This window comes from Panthera tigris, chromosome C1 (assembly GCF_018350195.1).
Source record: "Panthera tigris isolate Pti1 chromosome C1, P.tigris_Pti1_mat1.1, whole genome shotgun sequence".
Lineage (NCBI taxonomy): Eukaryota > Metazoa > Chordata > Mammalia > Carnivora > Felidae > Panthera > Panthera tigris.
Genome location: NC_056667.1, coordinates 167327085 through 167346913, shown reverse-complemented (window position 1 = coordinate 167346913; position 19829 = coordinate 167327085). Strand labels below are relative to the sequence as shown.

The 19829-nt window shown below is 39.0% G+C and overlaps 1 protein-coding gene across 4 annotated transcripts in view; it reads right to left on the bottom strand.

Moving 5' to 3' along the window:
• The window catches only part of UBE2E3 (ubiquitin conjugating enzyme E2 E3), a 91705-nt gene extending 74152 nt beyond the window's left edge, over nt 1–17553 (bottom strand). Inside the window, exons 1-3 of one of the 4 annotated variants that reach the window (XM_042994819.1) lie at nt 17416–17553; nt 15706–15924; nt 13842–13892 (exon numbers count right to left, since the gene is read on the bottom strand). In XM_042994819.1, the coding sequence (XP_042850753.1) occupies nt 13842–13892; nt 15706–15899 (245 nt within the window). In that variant the 5' untranslated portion in view covers nt 15900–15924; nt 17416–17553. Of the gene's footprint in view, nt 1–13841; nt 13893–15705; nt 15925–16366; nt 16484–16555; nt 16726–16961; nt 17327–17415 lie in introns of those variants that run through there. The other 3 variants (XM_042994818.1, XM_007083884.3, XM_015538229.2) reach the window with 3 other exon arrangements.
• Between the last annotated feature and the right edge of the window lie 2276 nt (nt 17554–19829).

The following is a 19829-nucleotide window of genomic DNA, read 5'->3' as shown; positions in this document are numbered from 1 at the left end:
TAGGAAGTAGCAGAGAATAAATAATAATACATAGGCCTCTTAAAAGAGAGGCTTCACAAAATGCAGGACTTGAAATGGGCCTTCAAGGATCACTACTGCTCGGAGGATGAAAGACAATTGAGGGGATGAGAGAAGATAAATAAAGATTGAAGAGCCTAGAAAACCCATGTCATGCCCAGAAGGTGGGAAACAGACCCACTGTCACTAGAGCACAGGGCTTTTATACAAAACAGAAGATAAAAATAAAGTGAGGAGCCAAATGCAGAAAAGGTTGATGGACAATCCCGGAGATTTCTGAGGAAATTCTGTAATCAAAAGGCCCTCTGACACAATGTGGCATGAGTACCCAGGGGAGATAAGAAGAGATTAAAAAGATACACTCGTGAAAAAAGAATAATACCACATGTAGGTGGAAATACTACACACTTAAAAAAGAGTAATTAGAAGAAAGATTTCAGAAACAACAGAAAAGAAGTTGAAAAGTAAAGAGACATAGCAACGTGTGTACTGAAAACAACAACAAAGAAATTACAAATAAGTCTTATGAAGAAAACACTGACAGCTAAGATTACCAGAGGACATTTCTGAAATAAAACAGAAGAGGAAAAACCAGATTACAAAACGATGAAAGAAACACAAAACAGAAAAGTGTAAAAGTGGCTGTATACACGGCTCAATAAAGATGAATGAGAGGCCAGAGAGTAGGTAATACAGAGAAAAGATGACAGAATTAAACAGGCTTTTAGATAATCTCTGAAAAACAGGAAAGATTAATAGAAAGAGATTAGAAATAAAAGAAAATGAAACATTCAGTTTGAGGCAATAGGCTAGCAGAAAAAATCCCATCAGGTAAGCAGGTTTTCCTGTAAATAAAATAAAATTCACTGAACAATAAAAACACCAAAAGAATATTCAAAGAGACAAATAAATATTTGCAAGAGAGTGTGTTAATACATATGTTAAACTCAGGCACAAAGTTCAAATTTAGTATGAGAGTTCAGAGTTCCGGGGAGCTGTGAAAAGAAAAAGGGTAGAGGAAGAAAACTTATACTATTTTTTACATAGAAGACAATTCCGGACTGAGCCACCCAGGTGCTCCTAGACCAGTAATTTGTAACTAGAAGTGATTAACCCCTTCCCCCCTCCTTAAGACATTTGGAAACGGGAGAAGGTGGTTTCTGGTAGCCATAACCCTAGAAGGGGCCCCACTAGCATTTAGTCAGCAGAATCCAAGGATGCTCAATGTCTTCCAAGGAAAAGCACAGTCCAGCCCAAAATGCCAAGGGGGTCCCTGAGGAGAAACACTGTGAGTAGACAAGGAAGGCTGCTTATCCTGCATATTTTAGATTACAACAGGGTTGATTTTTAAATTCATTTCTTGTGATAAACTAATTTGATTCTAATAAAGGTCCTTGCATTCCAGCTTGATTTATTTTAATTCAGAACTTAAAAACAGACCTGTTGTTCTAATAAGGGTATTTCAGTCATTCTAACGTTAAGACTTACTAATTACCCATTAACAAATGATAAAGTGTGGCTAAGAGAATGTCACCATGTTTAACAATAGCTAAAATACGCATTCCGTTTTTTTGTTGTTTTTTAAAAAATTTTTTTAACGTTGATTTATTTTTGAGACAGAGAGAGACAGACCATGAACGGGGGAGGGTCAGAGAGTGGGAGACACAGAATCCGAAACAGGCTCCAGGCTCTGAGCTGTCAGCACAGAGCCTGACGCGGGACTCAAACTCACGGACTGCGAGATCATGACCTGAGCCGAAGTGGATGCTTAACTGAATGAGCCACCCAGGCGCCCCTGCATTCCGCTTTTGAAATAATATCTAGGGCAATGGTTAAGTTGAATCTATTTGCATTATTTTTTACCACCAAATATGTCCATGCAATTTTTATACACCCAAAGTTTCCTAAGGCACAGCAATTTAAGCTTAAGTTTACTTAAAATTAAGACAGTGTATAAGGATTATAATGGCAATATACAGAAGTACTGCAATGATCTGGAACACAATAAATAATGAGTTCACAATGATTCTGAAAAGGATACTAGGGACACCAACTATTATTTTGAAAAAAACACTAAAAATAAACTAGTAAACGTAAACAAAGGAAAAAATTAAGCATTTACTCTACGTTCACTAGGTAACTTACCCCATTGGGTAAACAAAGAAATGATGTGGTAAGTTTCTCTTCAGAGATTTATTCCAATGGCTGCTAACATCACAACAAGAAAATCAGATCTTACAAATCTCCTGACAGAAAAGCACACTTATGAGGCAACTGTGTCAAAAAAAGAAAGAAAGAAAGAAAGAAAGAAAGAAAGAAAGAAAGAAAGAAAGAAAGAAAGAAAGATCAAACTTGAATTGGATCCAGCCTCTTAAGCTAACTCAAGACCTGAAGTTAGAGCAAATACTGAACCCAAAGAAAGCTTTAAACTACACCATACAAATTCAGTAAGTAAAATCCAGACTCTCAGAAGCCCCACCCAGTTCTTTCATTAAATTGCAATAAGAGAATGAGAATTAAGTGAAAAGAGTCCTTATCTTTCAAAAATGCACAGTGCAATACTTGTCTTTTAAAAATGCATATGAAATGATGTCTGAGATTTGCTTCAATGTAATATGGGAGGGTAAAATGAATGGGATTATAGATGAAACAAGACTGGCCAAGGGTTGGGAACTACTGAAAACTGGGTGAAGGCTAGCTACATCGGGATTCATCATACCAGGGTGTTTACTTTCTTATGTGCTTAAAATTGTCCATAATGAAAAGTTAATTAAAAAACAAAACAAAACAAAACAAAACAAAACAAAACAAAAAACTAAGAAACCTCTGCAGGAAGGGAAAGCAATCATTTGCAACATGTTTATTCTAGGGTTTAAAAAATAAGAAAATGAATGCTTGGCATAGTCCTCTAACGGATACTGGGATAATAAGCATCTGGGAAGATAGAAATATCTTTTAAAATTGTAAACAGACACTGGTGTAAATAAAATAAAGAAAATGTAAAGGTATACTAATTAAAACTGTCACTCAATTCCACATGGAACACATGCATCTAAGTTCATGTTCAAACCCATCAAATGACAGATTTTTCCTCACTGTGATAGCAGGTAAATTTACTACGAGCATATATATCACAAATCCAACAAATATTACCAATACCCTTAGAAACAAGTGTGTAACAAAAATAAAACCATAAAGCCAAGGCCTTATGGTGCCCTCTATATTTTGTTGTTGCTACTGTTTAAATTGAGAAGACTACAGAAAGCAATAGGAAGCCGTAAAAAATATGTAGCCACAATCTTCCAAGATCGATTCTCTTGGGGACCCTGAATAAATGGATTCTTGACCTACTAAAATTTAATGTGAAAAAATGATCCATTTATAAAGGACCTATAAGATTGTAAATGGCAAAACGAACTACAAATAACCACTCTCAGAAAGGGAATGTATGTTGTTTATAAAAAGTGAGAGGCATGGATGTAAAGGGAGGATCATCATGATGATTTATAAGTAAAGGAAAATAAAATAAAAAGGTAACAAAATTCATGTTTCCCTAGGCCTTTCATTCAGACCAAAACATGTGGAGCTATACTCCCAAAAGCAATTTCAGACAAGAGATGTCTTTATTTTTCCCCAGACAAGCTAGAAGTTAAACAGAATGACAAAGTGTATTTGCTCTGGGACAGTGAAGCAGCGAAGAAACTTTGGAATGCTATAACTGGTCCAAATGCCTCCAAAGCAGGCAGGCTAAACAGACAATGAACACGGAAATACTGCAATTCCCTTCAGTTTTGTTTGTTGCAAATAACCATTAAATTAAAATAATTACTATATACACCGAGGATCAAGAGGGGACTGAAACTTTTTTAAATGTAATGATCCTAGAAATTTTGCCTTACTGCTATTATTTTTTAGGTTAATCATATCCTATGACCACCACATCCAAAACAGGTGTTATAAATAAGGTTATGCTGTTTATCCATATATATAAAACCAATGAAGTGTCAACAGAGAGAAATATGTCAAAACTTCAGAATTTAACTTTAATACTGCCTTTAGACAAAATGCAAGACACAGAATGATACATGAAACTCATTAGTTTCATTAATCTAAAATGAACTATATAAACCTAGCAGGTCACCCTGAGAACATCAGGTCTATTTTATTTTACTAATTGGACCGGCTCCTTTTCTAAAAAGACTCATAAGGGAAAAGCAAATCCCCATACTATCTGGGAAAAATTTCTGTATAAATTCACAAATTTAGGAAAAACAGTGATTAAATGAACTATAAAAAGACAAAATTAAGAGGAATCTAATATGAAGCCAAAGTTGTTAAAAAGTGAGATCTAGTGCCAGTATTAAAAAATAGTAAGTGCACATGCTGCTGAGAAATCAGTATTAAAATTCTCCTAAAATCCTATATGATTCAGACTTTTCTCCATAAAGCCAGAAATTCTTATCTGCAGAGGGATATTTTTCCAACTTCAAAGCAATTCATAAACATGGACTGCTTCACAATACCCTAGAGAAAAAAGGAGAGGTAGATTTGAAGATATTCCTTTGCTCACAGGAAAGCCATACACAAAGAACTACATGGTAGAGAACAAAGATTTGCATTTTCCGTTATGATCATACTCAGTCCCTGACCTTCTTTCTTACAGGGGAAGAGAACAGGGCAGGAGAGATGACAACTGGGGGAATGCTCCCTGAAAAGAAACTGCTTAAATGATTCAAAACAAAAAAACAAAAAAAAAAAAAAAAGGGGGGGGGGTAAGAAGAGTCTAGTACCCCAAAGCCAAAGAAGGAAACTTTTTTTTTTTTTTAATGTTTGTTTATTTTGAGAGAGAGTGAACATGTAAGCAGGAAAGGGAGGAGAGAGAATCCCAAGCCAGGTTCTGGCTCCATGTTGTCAGAGAAGAGCCTGATGCCAGGCTCAATATCATGAACCACGGGATCATGACCTGAGCAGAAATCAAGAGTCAGATGCTTAACCAACTGAGCCACTCAGGCTCCCCAAGGAAATTCTTTTCTTCTCCAACTCATCATCTGAACCTTATTTGCCAGGTTCTAAACCCTACATGAAGTGTATTCTTGGATCCTTCAAGAAACTATGAATAAATGGGACACACTTCAACTAAGCATGCACCTACAGACCCACAATCAACTCGAATGTTTTTACCACATTTCTCAAGCAGCACTGTACAAAAGCAAAAGTGCTTACTTTTATATCAAAAAGTAAACCCAGATTTTTGCCCTGCATCTATTATATATATGCACTACATATGTGACATGTAGCAATTTTCTCAACCATTCTAAGATTCAGTTTTGAAATCTTAACAAGAATGATTCTTTATAGGCTTCTTTTGGGAATTGAACAAGTTACTGTATTAGTAGGCACTATGCTATGGAATCCAGGACAGTGTCAGGCTGGATGCCCAATTATCTCCTCTTTTGAAGTGAGAATGAAAGCCATCTATTCTTGGAAGTATACATCCTTTGTGGCAGAAAAATTGATTTCTCATTGAATATCCATATGCTCCCCCCACATTTTCCAGCCCCCTTGCAGTTAGTTGAGGCCATGTGATTAATTCATGTCTTCCTTCCAGACGAGAGCACTTAAAAGCTGGCACATGACCCTCTAGCTCTTTGCCCGGACACATGTTTCAAATGACAGAGCCACAAGATGCAAGCAGCACAAATCAGGAGTCCACACATGGAAGAGCTACCCAGGAGAGCTCCTGAACCTACAGTGGACTTCATATGAGCAAGAGAAATAAACCTTTATATGTTTATGGTTATAAGCCGCCTAGGTTCGTGAACAAAGTAAAATTTAATATATCCTCTTATAGTCCAATTATACTCAAATGCTGCAGGACAAAATGCATACATAAAAAAGGCAAGTTCTCTGTTTAATATTACAGGACATCTTGTTTTCACTATAATTTTATATATTTAGAAAAAAGGAAAGGATTAAAAGATAATATTTAATAATAAACTGGAAAAGGAATCCAACATACACAAACAACTTAAAAAGAACTGATATTTATAGTTTCACCTTAAGGGGAAAGAATTCTAAAAATCAAGAGTCTAAATTTTTTTCTAGTTAAGCATACAAGTTATACAACATAAACAACAAAAAGCAATTATCCAAAAATAAAAAGTGAAAAACTAAAAACAACTATTAGGAAACAGGTAAGGAAAAGCAGACCAACTTTAAAACACTTTTTCACTGTAACTGGCTGTAGTCAATAGTCATTGTAATAGAGGTAGCATAGGACCACACAAGCTTGCCCACAATTCTGAAATCCCAAAGCCCTAAAAATCAAAGACTTTTAAAATAAGTTTGGAGAAAAATAATTTAGCAGCAACACCAAACATGAACTAACCTGAAACCATTTGTAGTTTCTACTTATCCCATTTAGTATAAATATTCATACATTTTTGGTGTAGAAATATGATGTGTTTGAAGATCCCACTGGGGATGTTACATAAGATACAGCAAACACATCATCATATTCCCTTTCTAAAATCTAAAATTTTCTGTACTCTGAAACACATCTGGCCCCAAGGGTTGGAAATAAAAGAATGTGGACTTAGAACAACAATAGAAGTGAATATTCTCTGTACTGTCTTAATGATGAAAATAAAAACCAAATCAAGAGCATGGCTTTCTAACCTGTTTGTAATTCAATGTAAAACTGTATTTTGATGATTTTCCAAAGGTGTTTCTCCTTGATGCATTGTACTTCAACATTTCTGGTAGAACACAGATACAACAGCCTAAAGCTAGATCATGCAGGGGTATAATTAACTGGTAGAAGACAGAAAAGAAATAAAAATACCGCCGAAAGCATTTCTGGCCTCAACAGACCATAATTTAGCAGGTGTTCAAGGTAGCCATTCCTGTGGTTTCACATAAAAAACACACACATGTCAAAAAATATACAATAAATGTAAACCACAGTACAGGAGGAGCAGAGGTAGAGCCATCAGCTCTAAGGAAGGTGCAGGACAATGTACTAAGCAGTCATTATTAATAAGACAAGAAAATGGTAAAAAGCAAACTATGCAACAACTCAGGAGGCAAGGTATCAGAATAAATGTCTACAGCAGGATTGCTCAACCTGAGCACTACTGACTTTTAGTCCAGATGATTCTTTGCTGTAGAGGGGTTGTTCTACACACTGTAGGACATTTAGCAGCATCTGTGACCTCTACTCACAAAGTATCAGTAGCAACTCCCTCTTCCCCCAGTTGTGAAAGCAAAAGTCTCCAGGCACTGCCAACTCTTCTTTAGGCTTTTTTTTTGGAGGGGGGCAGAGGACTGGCAGGGAGGAGTAGGGAGGCAAAATTTACCCCTAATTGAGAATCAAGGATCCAGAAGAAGAAGAAAGATTTGAAGTTTAAAGAGTTTCTTCTTCTAGAGGTGCCTGGGTGGCTCAGTCAGTTAAGCATTCGACTTCAGCTCAGGTCATGATCTCAAGGTTCACAAGTTCAAGTCCCGTGTGTGGCTCTAGGCTGACAGCTCAGAGCCTGGAGCCTGCTTCAGATTCTGTCTCCCTCTCTCTCTGTCCTTCCCCCACTCACGCTCTGTCTTTCTCTGTCTCTTAAAAATGAATAAATAATAAAAAAAAAAAAAACTTAAAAAAGGTTTCTTCTTCCAGATTCTAATAAAATGCCAAATACACTTCCCTGTCAAAAGAAGAAAAAAAAATCCTATTTCTCTAGATCTGTTAAGTGGTTTTATCGTATGTTTTTAATCTCAGTTTTGTAGGGACGATGAGAATGGCAGGATCAAACTCCCCATTCTCAATCTGAATGCCCCTGCACTCTAAACAAGAAAGAGTTGCTGATTTTCCCATAGCTAAACATATCCATCTGTTGTTACAGCAACTCTTTCAAGGAGGGAATGAGATACCAATTGGTTAGCTATAGAAAGAGACAACAATTGGCAGTAAACGTCCACACTGTTTTCACCTACTTTCTAACTATATTATCTGCTTTTAACATTATATGTCCCTAATAAAAATGTGACCTTTTGGGGGAAGAATAGTGTTTTCAATCACGTCATGCTTTTGGAAAAAGTTTTTAGTCACAACAGCACTGGGTCTACCTGCTGCACTGACATATAAGAGAGAAAAAATTAGGCTTACTATGATTATCAATTTCCTTTTATAAAAGAAGCAGTAGCTAAATGCCTTTGAATGATATTAAAAATTCTAACTATGAAAAAAAGTAAAGAGTATGTGGGATTTTTAATTGATTTTCTCCAAAGTCACTATTTTGCCTGAAAGTTCTATTCTTGGTAGTCTGACAGATTTCGATTATCTATTAATTTAACAAATCTTCACATGCAAAACACTGTGTAAAGCAAGAGTTACAGAAACGTGTAAGACCATCCTCCTTTCAAAGGAACACTTACTCTTACAGAAGGTAGACAAGCAAATAATCACAGTATATAGCATTAACATACTATAGTATTTCACCTATGCTGGTTAGTATGGGCTTCAAGAAACATAAAACATCACTTAAAATTATCAGTAATGCCCAAGTCTCCAAAAAATCCTCATGATTTTTGAGAAACTTAACTAATAAATAATATCCACAGTGGGGTGGATAATAATGACCCCAGTGGGGTGGTAAGGAAAACACCTTCAATCAGAGTAGCTGTGTATTTATCTGTTTTAGAAATCAAGCTTCCAAATAAGATTTAACTTTTATTAAAAAAAAAAAAAGGGAAGTTCTAGGATTGTTTTTGAAGAGTTGAAAATAAAAGGAATTAACTGGATAAATGGGATACAACTTTGTTTTATAAAATAGGGAGTCTTTACCTAGCACACACTAACATCAACAATAACAAAAATCAAATGTATAAGTAAACAAGAAAAAAAGCTATCTATATGTGGGGGCTTTAAAATCAAGTGGTGTGTAAGCAAACAACTAAGCTATAGATATCACATGTTATTTTTATTATTACCTGCCTTCATATACCAATTACAAAAAGCTTCCAAAGCCACAGACAAGGAAAAAAAATTGCTGTTTAGGTAACTGGTAAACTACATCAATTCAGAATCTAATTTTCCAAATATTGATATAATTTCATTCTCACTTCAACTGTAAATTTTAATAACAATATTTAAAAGAGAAAAAATAACTAACATCCTTACTTTAAAATTTTTCATTACAATTTACTACAGAGACAGAGCATTCTCTATGAATTATCATTAACTTTATGCATATTCCTTTAAATGGGATACACTATTTCCTCATCTTTGCCCAGTATTCTTAGGTTTTCTTTTTTACTTAAGTTCCAAGGAACTCCTTTTAGTTATATACATATAAAATTTTGCTTATGTGTTCTCAAATAAATAGCTGTTAAATTGATTAAAATAAAATTACTCCTATAGTAGGATGTTGATGCACTGGAAAGAATGCTAGCCAAGAATGAGGGCATGTGGCTAAACTGCCTCTTTCCCTTTAATCATTCTGTGGCCACTTTACTGACCCAATTTACACCACTACCAAACTTTAAAACATATTAACATTTAATCCTCACAATAAACCTATGGGAGGGGGGATTATTTTAATCTCTGTTTTACATTTAAGAAAACTGAAAGAGAGGGGCGCCTGCGCAGCTCACAGTCAGTTAAGCGGCCGACTTCGGCTCAGGTCATGATCTCACCACAGCTTTCGAGTCCCACATTGGGCTCTGTGCTGACAGCTCAGAGCCTGGAGCCTGCTTCAATTCTGTGTCTTCCTCTCTCTCTGCCCTTACCCTGCTTGTGCTGTCTCTCATTAATGAATAAATGTTAAAAAAAATTTTTTAAAGAAAAAAAGAAAACTGAAAGACAGAAATACATCCTAACTGATCTAAGATAACACAGCTAATAAGAGGCAGAGCAGGGACCGGACCCAAACCAATGCTTTAGAAACCTTAATATACAAACAATTCCCCTGGGAATCCTGCTGAAATTCAGTTTTTGACTCAGTACTTCTGCAGTGGGGGAGGCAAGATTCTGCATTTCTGACAATCTTACCTGTGATGCAGACACTGCTGATCAGAAGATTCACCCTATGGGTGGCAAAGTTCTAAGCTACCCTAGAAAATGGTGGCAAGTGGTGGTAACCCTCAAAAGGAGGTAGAGTTCACCCACCATTAGACAATGTAAGGCACAGGAGTAAATCAGGGGTTGCCAACTTCTGGTTTAGAACTTAACTGCTTCTTTTATTAATTTTGTTTTTAAAAGAAGGATGTTAGCAAAATTACAAGTACTATAGTACTTTTCAGGTTTTGCAAGTGAACACATTATAATAAATACTTGCTACTATTACACCTCCCTCCAAATAAGGCTTTTCCCACATCTAAAAACTATTACAAATGGCCCTGATATCTACCTTTAACACAGATTCAATCTGAACATATTAAAGAATATTTTAAGAGCATACATTTGTGCTTTCTCATAAATGGAAAGAATTAGAGGTGGAGTTAAAAATCCAGCAACTTCCTAAACTTCTGCCACTTGTAAAAGGGGTTACTGTGATCAGACAAGGGCACTCCCTGGGAAACAGATGGAACATAAACGTCTTAAGAGCACACTACTCAACAATTCTAGTTAATCACTTTCTCCAAAAACAGGAAAATGCCCAAACACAACCTCCCTCCGTTCTCACTGACGTATCAACTATGTATACCATAATCTAGAATATAGTATGCAAACAATATAAACTAAAGCCACTATATAAATATTATATCCCTATGTTTTGAATGCTCTGGCCTAAGGCACTCCAACACCTAAAAACCGAAATGCCATCAAATCATTGGAAATAACATTTTATCAAACTTTTATACCATTAGGAAAAGAAATATCGTTACTATCGAAATATATTCTAATATGTTTAAAGCCACACACTTAATTCAACAGTTAAGTCTATCCTAAGATCACCTATGGTGTACACATGTTAGACACAGCTATATACTAAGGGAATATATAACATAACAAAAAAAAATATTTTATAAATAAAACACAGGAAGGGAGGAAGGGATCTAAGAGAAATCTTAGTCTCATTGGAGTAATTTTGGTTTTGCTGAGTTTTCTTGTATTTCAATCAACTTTTTCCTGAATGTACACAAATATACTTTACATTTCTTCCCTGAGGAAAAATTAAGTCCGTCAAATACTGACAAGCTTGTAAAAATTATTTTCAAAACCATAATGGAATTCTGATTAATTAACTACACATGAAAGTCCAACATCAAAGTCAGAAAAGTATTAGGTTTCATAGATTTCAGGCAATATGAATTCACACATTTTAGAATTTAATATAGAATCCCACTTTTAACTATAACAGAAATTAATAAATTTAACCTGTACAATCACTATAAAGCTAAAATTCTCACCCATGCACCTGTGAAGTACAAGAACACCACAATCTGTCACATATCAGACGTGAAGATACAAATACAATACAAATTCAGACTTAGCTGTCAAAATCCTGAAATGCCTCCACTAAACACTCAATATTCCAAATTCCTGCTCAAGGACAGGACTAGATCATATTCCACCCCCCAAAAAGCTGAAGACACTTAAAATAAAAGACACAAAAGGATCTATTTTGCACATCGGCCACCTGAATAAGAACGTCCCCAAACTAGCAAGACACAACTTCTGCCAGTTCCCAGTTACGACTCATCATTTTCTGTTTGCTTTCTCTTTAGTCACACAGCCACAAATAAACTCATATATTAAAGAACTAGAGAACTGAAATATATAATTTGCATACTTTACAACCATCCCAAGTTGTGACAAGGGAAAGTGTAGATGATGTATTCCAGGTTATTGTTTGCAAGCCCACACGTTTGTTCGCTATTTCACTGATCACTAAAGGTGAAGCATTTCATGGAAACAACATATGGTATATAGAGAGAAAAACAAACGAGTTAAACTTTCTGCCTCCTAGAAACATTCTACTTCCTCTAAAATAATCCTCAGTGACCTTGTGGAACCATTCCCGGGTTAAACATGTAAAGCATACTTCTTCAGCAACTGCAACATTACACTACTGCTCCAAGGGCATTCAACACATTCTCTACTGGGTCCTCTAGACTTAGGCACGAATGCTAGTTTGTGAAACCTTTAAAAATGTTTGACATTACATGCAATTTTAAAACATTTAAGAGTTCTGAATTGATAGATCTTTGTATCTTTTATAATGAGAAATATTAGAACACCCTCTGCAAGTTAAGTAATTCTTCAGAGAGCCAATTTAACTTGACCTCGCTAAATGGCTACAGATTTGACAAACCACTGAGAAAGGTGGAAGGATTTATTTATTCTCTAAAGCAGCACTGTTCCATAGAAATATAATGCATGCCACATACATAATTTTAAATTTTCTAACCACATTAAAATGGTAAAAAAGTAAAATTTTAAAACATTCCATAAAACTTATCATATCCAACATACTATCATTTAAGCACGTAACAGATACTTTTAAAACCCAGTAAGGTATTTTACATTCTCTTCTTCATACAAAGTTTTCCAAAATTCGATGTGTGTTTTACACTTACAGCACATCTCATGTTGGACAACAATTAAAGCGGTCACTAGCCACAAGTGGCTAGTGGCTGCATTACTGGACAGCACAGCTCTTAATACTTTGAGATCTGACGTACCACTACCTGTTTAAAATTAGTTTACATTCATGTTTACCTTTTGAGCTGACATAGCTGATTACAAATATGAGCAAAACTGTTACTTCACTGAATAAATCAGAAGATCATCTTATCTAAGGATCTGGTTAATACACACAAGAGGCAACTGAATTATACCAAATTATATCTCAAGTAGACTTCGGAGATAGGTCAGATCATCTCAAGTGAACACAACTTGTAACAAAAATATAGGTAAGACAAGAAAACATTTTCATATCAGACCATAACACTGCCTGATTTCTAGCTGCCACTCTCACCCTGGAGCACATATCTCTATGCAAATTATCTACACAACTGTCCTTTCTAACTCTGATATATTTTGGAAGCCATATAGTCACTGGTGAAAAACAAAGCACTAGGTAAGACAAACTGAAAAAACGTTTAATGAAAAAAATTATCAACCAGTCACTTTTAATGCACCATATGCCAACTGACAATCTTAAATTATCCTACAGGAGTTTCACTGAAATGAGTTCTTCCTACAAATTCCAATTCATATACTGCTTTTCACACATGTACTTCAAGGACCAAAATTACCAAGAATTTTCCCAAGTAATTAAGACATTCGGTTAAAATGTAAATAATTCCAACAATGTATTCTCCAGAAAATAACTAGAAGCATTAGCTTAGCACATAAAATTTGTCCTTAAGGCACATTACTGAATAAATCAAACAGAAACTATACCCTTGTTTACTGCATTTACATTTTGTAACACCACATTCAGCAATTTCTAAATTTGGAAGGTCAGTTCAGATTGCACACAAGCAGTAACTTTAAAGCTTAGCAAAATTTTCGAAGTTTCTGCAATATAGTTCTGAATAAACACTCTACAGCAATGTTACAACAGAACAAAATCAGCACCATTCACACTAATCTCAGTAAGAAGCACAAAATCAGTATATTCATAAATTCCAAACGTATGATACATGCTAAAGAGTATTTTCCCCCAAACTTGTTTAATTCACCTTAGACAATTTTTGTTTCATGCACTTGCAAAGCTGAGAAGAAGCAAACGTAGCTTCTTCTGCAGCACACATATCCCAAGCCGATACATTAATCTCTTGTTATTTTTGCACATTTTGAAATCAAAACAAAATTTGTTTCTTACCTGCAGTTAGGAGGAGGATCGAGAGTTATTTCAGCTAGCTCCTTCTGAATTCTGTTAGTGAAATGAGAACAGACAAAAAGGATTTGAGATAGTCTACAGAATAACCGGGGAATTACACTGCCCTCTACCACCATGCAGTTAAATGCAAGGCTCGCTTTGCCTTCAGTAATGCTAACATGGCTGCTTCCTCTTTGTTCTCAGAGGCATAACCCAAATCCCTTAACAGAAACTTTGCAGCTTTTTTTCTCACTTGCTACTGTAAATAAGTATGACATTCACACCAGATCTTAGAAATAGTCCTCTACTAGTACTCAATAAAGGCTATAAAATCTATTTTAAAACACTTTTTACCAAAGAAATTCTCTTTTCAAGCTTATATGCAAATGAGACAAGAAGGGAGGAGGGAAAGCACTAGAATTTTTGACAATGACTTTAAGTCACTTTTACAGAGGTAAGAATTAGCAAGCTATTACATGAGCACAGTAACAGTTTTGACAATATTTTGTGTCAAAAAAAAGTTTAAAATTTACAAACATCTTGACCAGTGAAAAACTTCTAAAGGACTCTGACCTTACTTAACCAATTCTGTTTTCCCTAATCTTAAGTACAGCACTAAAATTGAATACATTTGGGGGAAAAGAAATAATAAGATATATAGCCTGGAGTTAAGAGGAGGGGGAAAACAGTTCTCTGATTTTATTCAAATGTAAAATGCTTTCAAAACTTAAGATGTGTATTATATGTCCCTCAACAGGATTACAGCAAATTGAGGATTCTAAATTATTTAAAAGACTGCTATTATTTAATAAAAATATTCTCAAGTTATTAATACTTGATTATTGATATAGCAGAGGTGAAAACCCACAGAAAAATAAGAGTCCTTCTAAATCACTTAGAGAACTCAATATTTGAACAGGTTTTATACTTCTTTTTCCTTTCGTTGTGATCAATAAAAATCAACAAAACGTCAATACTGGCTAATGCTACAAACATTTATGACGTATAACTAATAGAATGCATGGATATTCCCCTCCCTATTGCTACCAATGGAGTCCCACTGACATAATCTTTTTTTTGCCATCAAAGATAATATAAACCAACAGGAAACAAATGACCTTTCAAATATACCCAACAAAATGTTTTTTCTGCTGTTGAGTAATAACATGTCAAGCATATCCACAAGTTTTAAAGTGAAGGGTCACCAGCACAATGAAAGTTTTCAATAGCCAACTGCCACCCAAAATTGTAAATGGCTATGTTTCAGTTTTATTTACACTCACAATAATATAGAGGCATAACCATAAGTTAACTACAAAAAGTAATAACCTGGGATGCAATGACTTAGTCACATTTGCAAAACTGAAAGCAAATTGGGAGCACAATTTTAAATCTGCTCTCAAATGTTGTTAAGGCCTTGAATTTACAAATTTTCTAGCAACCATAATTATTTCTAATCATTAAGTTTCATGAAGAGAGGCGCTGCTGATCTCTAGAAGTGTCAATTTCAATGAAGAAGAGTATGACTCATAAAAAGGAACATCCTCAATGTACCAGCTAATTTGGGCTCACCAAATTTTCCTTGCCAACTCCTCAAACAATCTGTCAAAACGTTGGTCCAATCTCTACTCAAGGACACTTCTTTACTGAAGTTACCAAAGTAGAGAGTAAGTTTGCTGAAAAGTACAATTACAATTCTAGGGAGGTGGCTTATATGCCACCTAAAGAATGACAACTCATTTGAGTGCAAATAAAAGTGATCACGAAGTAAGTATTTTTGAACTGCTGCTACTGATGTAAAACCAACAAAAGCGTCCAACCATTTGGAAGACAACCTGATAATGTGCTTAATCCTTTTACACATTACCTTTTAGCACTAGTGGATAACTTAGCAGTGGTTTTGCTAGAGAGTTTGGTGTTTTTCTTCTGCTGGGTGGCAGAAGGTTTTCTTTCTTCTTGTTCTTCAGGCTCTGGAGCGGCTGGGTCTCGCTGGTCCGCATCTGAACTACCACTGCTGGTGCTGGGGCTCTCATCATCGGACCTTTGCCTATCACTGGACATCTTGGTGAAGTTATTTCTTGGAAAACTTTTAAAGAGAAAAGGAGGAGAGAAGGGAAATGTTAAGTCCAAGAAATAGACCAGGAGCATTTTCTTCTCTCAATATTCACCTAAAATTGTCATTTTAATATAAACACTTCAAAGTGCTCACACTTATCTCATCACACAGCAAGGTTACAGGGGAGGTGATGTGTCTCACAACGCCAGCGTTCAAGGATTTACCGAACTCAAGTTAGAAAACCCACTCACATTTTTTTCCATCCCTTGGACAATCTATCAATTGTCTACTTTCTCAGAAGGCATGAAGCAGATTTGCCAGGGAACTTAGGCAACGAGCATTAATAACATATGACACACTGTAAATAACAGATCTCGCTGAAAAATGTTAAAAAGTCACTAATAACGTCTAAATATTTACACACTGACATTGGTCAAAGCTACCAAATTCCCTTTCCGAGAGGAAAACATACCCTGTTAATCGCCCATATGCTTATTTAAGGTGGCGATTCCTTCTCTGTGCACGTAAGCCTTTAAATACAACACTTAGGAATTTAAAAATCAACTAACAAGCTGCTCTAGCCGTTTCCACGGCCAGCAGCGAAGATTCATCCGGCCAAGACCGAGCTGCCACCCTGGGAAAAGCAGAATCCAAACTGCACCTTCTGCAAAGCTCCCAATGCCATCAAGGTTCCTCGCTCAATTTTTACATCACGCACCGACATTTTGTCCAAAATAACGAAAAAAAAAATCAGAGGCAAAACAAACAAACAAAGCCCCAAGAAGTGCAACAAATTTCCGCGCCCGCGGAGGCGAGCCGCGGCCGGCGGCGGCGGCCACGCAGCTCCGCGGCCCTTTGTGGGGAGGGCCGCGCGGGGGCCGCGGGCAGCGCTCGCCGCGCCGGGCGCCAAGTGATGCGAGCAGCCCGGCCGGCCCCGCCGCGGCTCGCGGACACCGGCGGCGCGGGCGCCCGGCGCGAACAAAGCTGCCCGCCCCCGCCCCCTCCCCCACCGCCGCCGCCGCCGCCCCGGCCGCCCCCCACGCGGCCCCCCGGCCCCGCCGCCTTACCTCGGCCGCCCGCCCGGCCCGCTCGCACGCCGCTACGGTGTGGGGGAGGGAGAGAGAAAAAAACCCTTCCTTAAGGAAATGGAGGCAGCTGGGGGGGGGAAAGGGGGGGGAGGGAAAAAAAGAAGCCGAGGAGGCTCTGGCCGGGGAGTGTGGAACATTGAAAGTCGGAGGGGGTTGTGCAGTGCCGGGCTCCGGCCGGAGGGTGGCGCCGCCCAGCGCCTTCGGAAAAAAGGGGGGGGGTAGGAGCTCGGCTGGGCGAGGGCGCGAGCTCCCGGCGAGGCGGAGGGGACGCGGGAGACCCCCGCGCGCTGTGGCCTCGCGCCGCCGCCGCCCGGCTCGGCTCCTCCCGGCCGCGCAGTCAGCAAGTTCCGAGGCGAGCGCGGGGGGGGGGGGGGGGGGGGGGGGGGGGGGGGGGGGGGCGGGCGCGGCGGCGGCGCGCGTGCTCGCTGCTTGCCTGGCGGAGGGACGCGCGCCCCCGACGCCCGGCGGGCGCGAGCTCTTCCTGCGCGCTCCCGCGCGCTCTCTCCGCGCCTCCCTTCACCCGGGGGGCGCACGCGTCCGCCCGCGCGCGGCCAGGACAAAGAGCGCGGCGGGGACCCAGCGGGCTGGCCCCTGCCGCCCTTGGCCGTGGAGCCCGTGCCGCAGAGGGCGGGGGCGCGGGCGCCGTCTCGCGGGGCCGCTGTGCCGCGGGGTGGCTTCCGGCCTGAGCCCGCCTCCGGAGCGAGGCTGCCCATTGGGCTACCCGCCCCGCAGGCTGGGGCCGGGGTGCCTTAGGGGCAGGCAGGCTGAGGTCATCCCCAGGACTGGCCACATCCCCTCTGCCTGCGCTGGGACCGGCGTGGACCTCGAGGCCCCTACGCTTGGAGAAGGGCCCTGGACGCGTGGTCGGGAGTCCCCCTCTGCCCTGGAAGCCTGGAAACTAATGGGTGTCGTTGACGAGGCTAGGCACGCCCGCGGAGGAAAACTGCCTCTTGCCCCCTGGGAGCCAAAGGGGCAAGATGAGGTCTAGGGCATTGAAGGAGGAAAAAAGGATTTAGAGATTAGGGGACCAATCTCTGCTTCTCTTTGGCCCTCAGCCTACCAAAGGCAACAATCCTTCGGATTGCTTTAAAAATTTTAAAATCCAAAATCCATTATTTTAAATGTCCTGCTCCAGATTTTTTAAAGTGAAGAAAGGGAGTTAGGGGGTGGGGGGGGGCTCAAACCTGACTTTCCTGCGGGGCTATTCTGATGTGCATGCTAGACAACAGTTCTGGAAAAAGAATCCCTGGATGATACTGGGTCAGAACATCCACACAAAAAAACTTCAGATGGGGATAATGAAGGTTAGTTTTGTTCTACCATTCTCTTTTACAGTGTCCAGGTGGACGCTGCAGTTTTTGCCCCAGGCATAAGGTAGCCAGAAGTACAAAAACTTCCTGTTTGCAGCCCAGATCTCCTCCAGCTACTGAGAAGTTGCTCCAGTGATGGAGCCCCAGAGGAATTTGTGGATTTCTCTCCCACAAGTGTCCAGGGGCAGGGGTGCTGGGAGAATGTGGAGTTCACAGAGGGGGTGAGAATGGCAGTCATAACAGATGAACCAGACTAAAAAGAAAAAAAAGGAAATAAAAAAAGACTAAATGAGCCAACATATTTACTTATTTTTCCTCCAAACAGAAAAGTTTTGGTAAAGGGTTGCTTACAACTCTGAAGAGTAAGTTACATTTCTGTAATTTTCCAAACACAGAGCCATTCAGTGAGCTTTATGGAGAGCTGTGCCACTAGGTGCTAGACACAAAATCCACTCATTCAAATGCTGTGTGAGACTAAAGCCAGTTCTCTCTGTTCTGTGCCAGAAGCTCCCAGTCCAGAAAGGGAACAGATCATTAAAGTTCCCAGGTTGATAAGGAAGAAGGATACTCTAGTCAGAATGAACAGCATGTCTCAAGAAATGATAAAAAGTATGGTGTGTGTTGACAAGCATTTTGATTTGAGTGGATCAAAGGGTGCTTGTGGAAAGAGCTTGTTAGTGTAAATATAGACAGAAGGTACCCCCCAACTTTTATACTGATGCTACAGGACAAGCCAGCCAATTTGGAGTTTGGGCTTTGTTTGGAATGGGGAGCTATGAAAGAAAAGATATTTGGGGACGCCTGGGTGGCCCAGTCATTAAGCGTCCGACTTTGGCTCAGATCTCAGGTCACGATCTCCTGGTTTGTGAGTCCCCAGTCCCATGTCGGGCTCTGTGCTAACAGCTCAGAGCCTGGAGCCTGCTTTGGGTCCTGTGTCTCCCTCTCTCTCTCTCTCTGCCCCTCCTCCATTCTTTCGCGCGCTCTCTCTCTCTCTCAAAAATAAACGTTTAAAAAAAATTTTTTAAAGAAAGAAAAACTGTTTGTAAAAGTGGATTCTTTTAGAAAATATGTATCACAGAAATAGCCTGAAGGTCCAAAGGCCCATTGCTGATAGGATTTGGGTGGAGCTAAGAGATTGGGAGATAAAGATATTTAGTTGTGTTTTGGTGGCATCTATTTGGGGCTGAAAAGCTAGAGAACTGGATTCTAATCTCATTCTACCAGGTTTATGTGACCTCTGGTAAGTTACCTGTTCTAACGTAATTTTTCTCATGTAAAAGAAGCTTGTAGTTTGCAAAGTTTCTAAGTACTCTCTTGCTTAACAACTCCATGGTTCTGGGGCACCTGGGGGGCTCAGGCCGTTAAGTGTCTGACTCTTGATTTCTGCTTAGGCCATGGCCTCACAGTTGGTGGGTTTGAGCCCTGCAGGGGGCTCTGCGCTAACCATGCAGAGCATTCTTGGGATTCTCTCTCTCTCTCTCTCTCAAAAAATAAATAAACTTTAAAAAAAATTTTGTTTTGAATTCCATGATTCCTC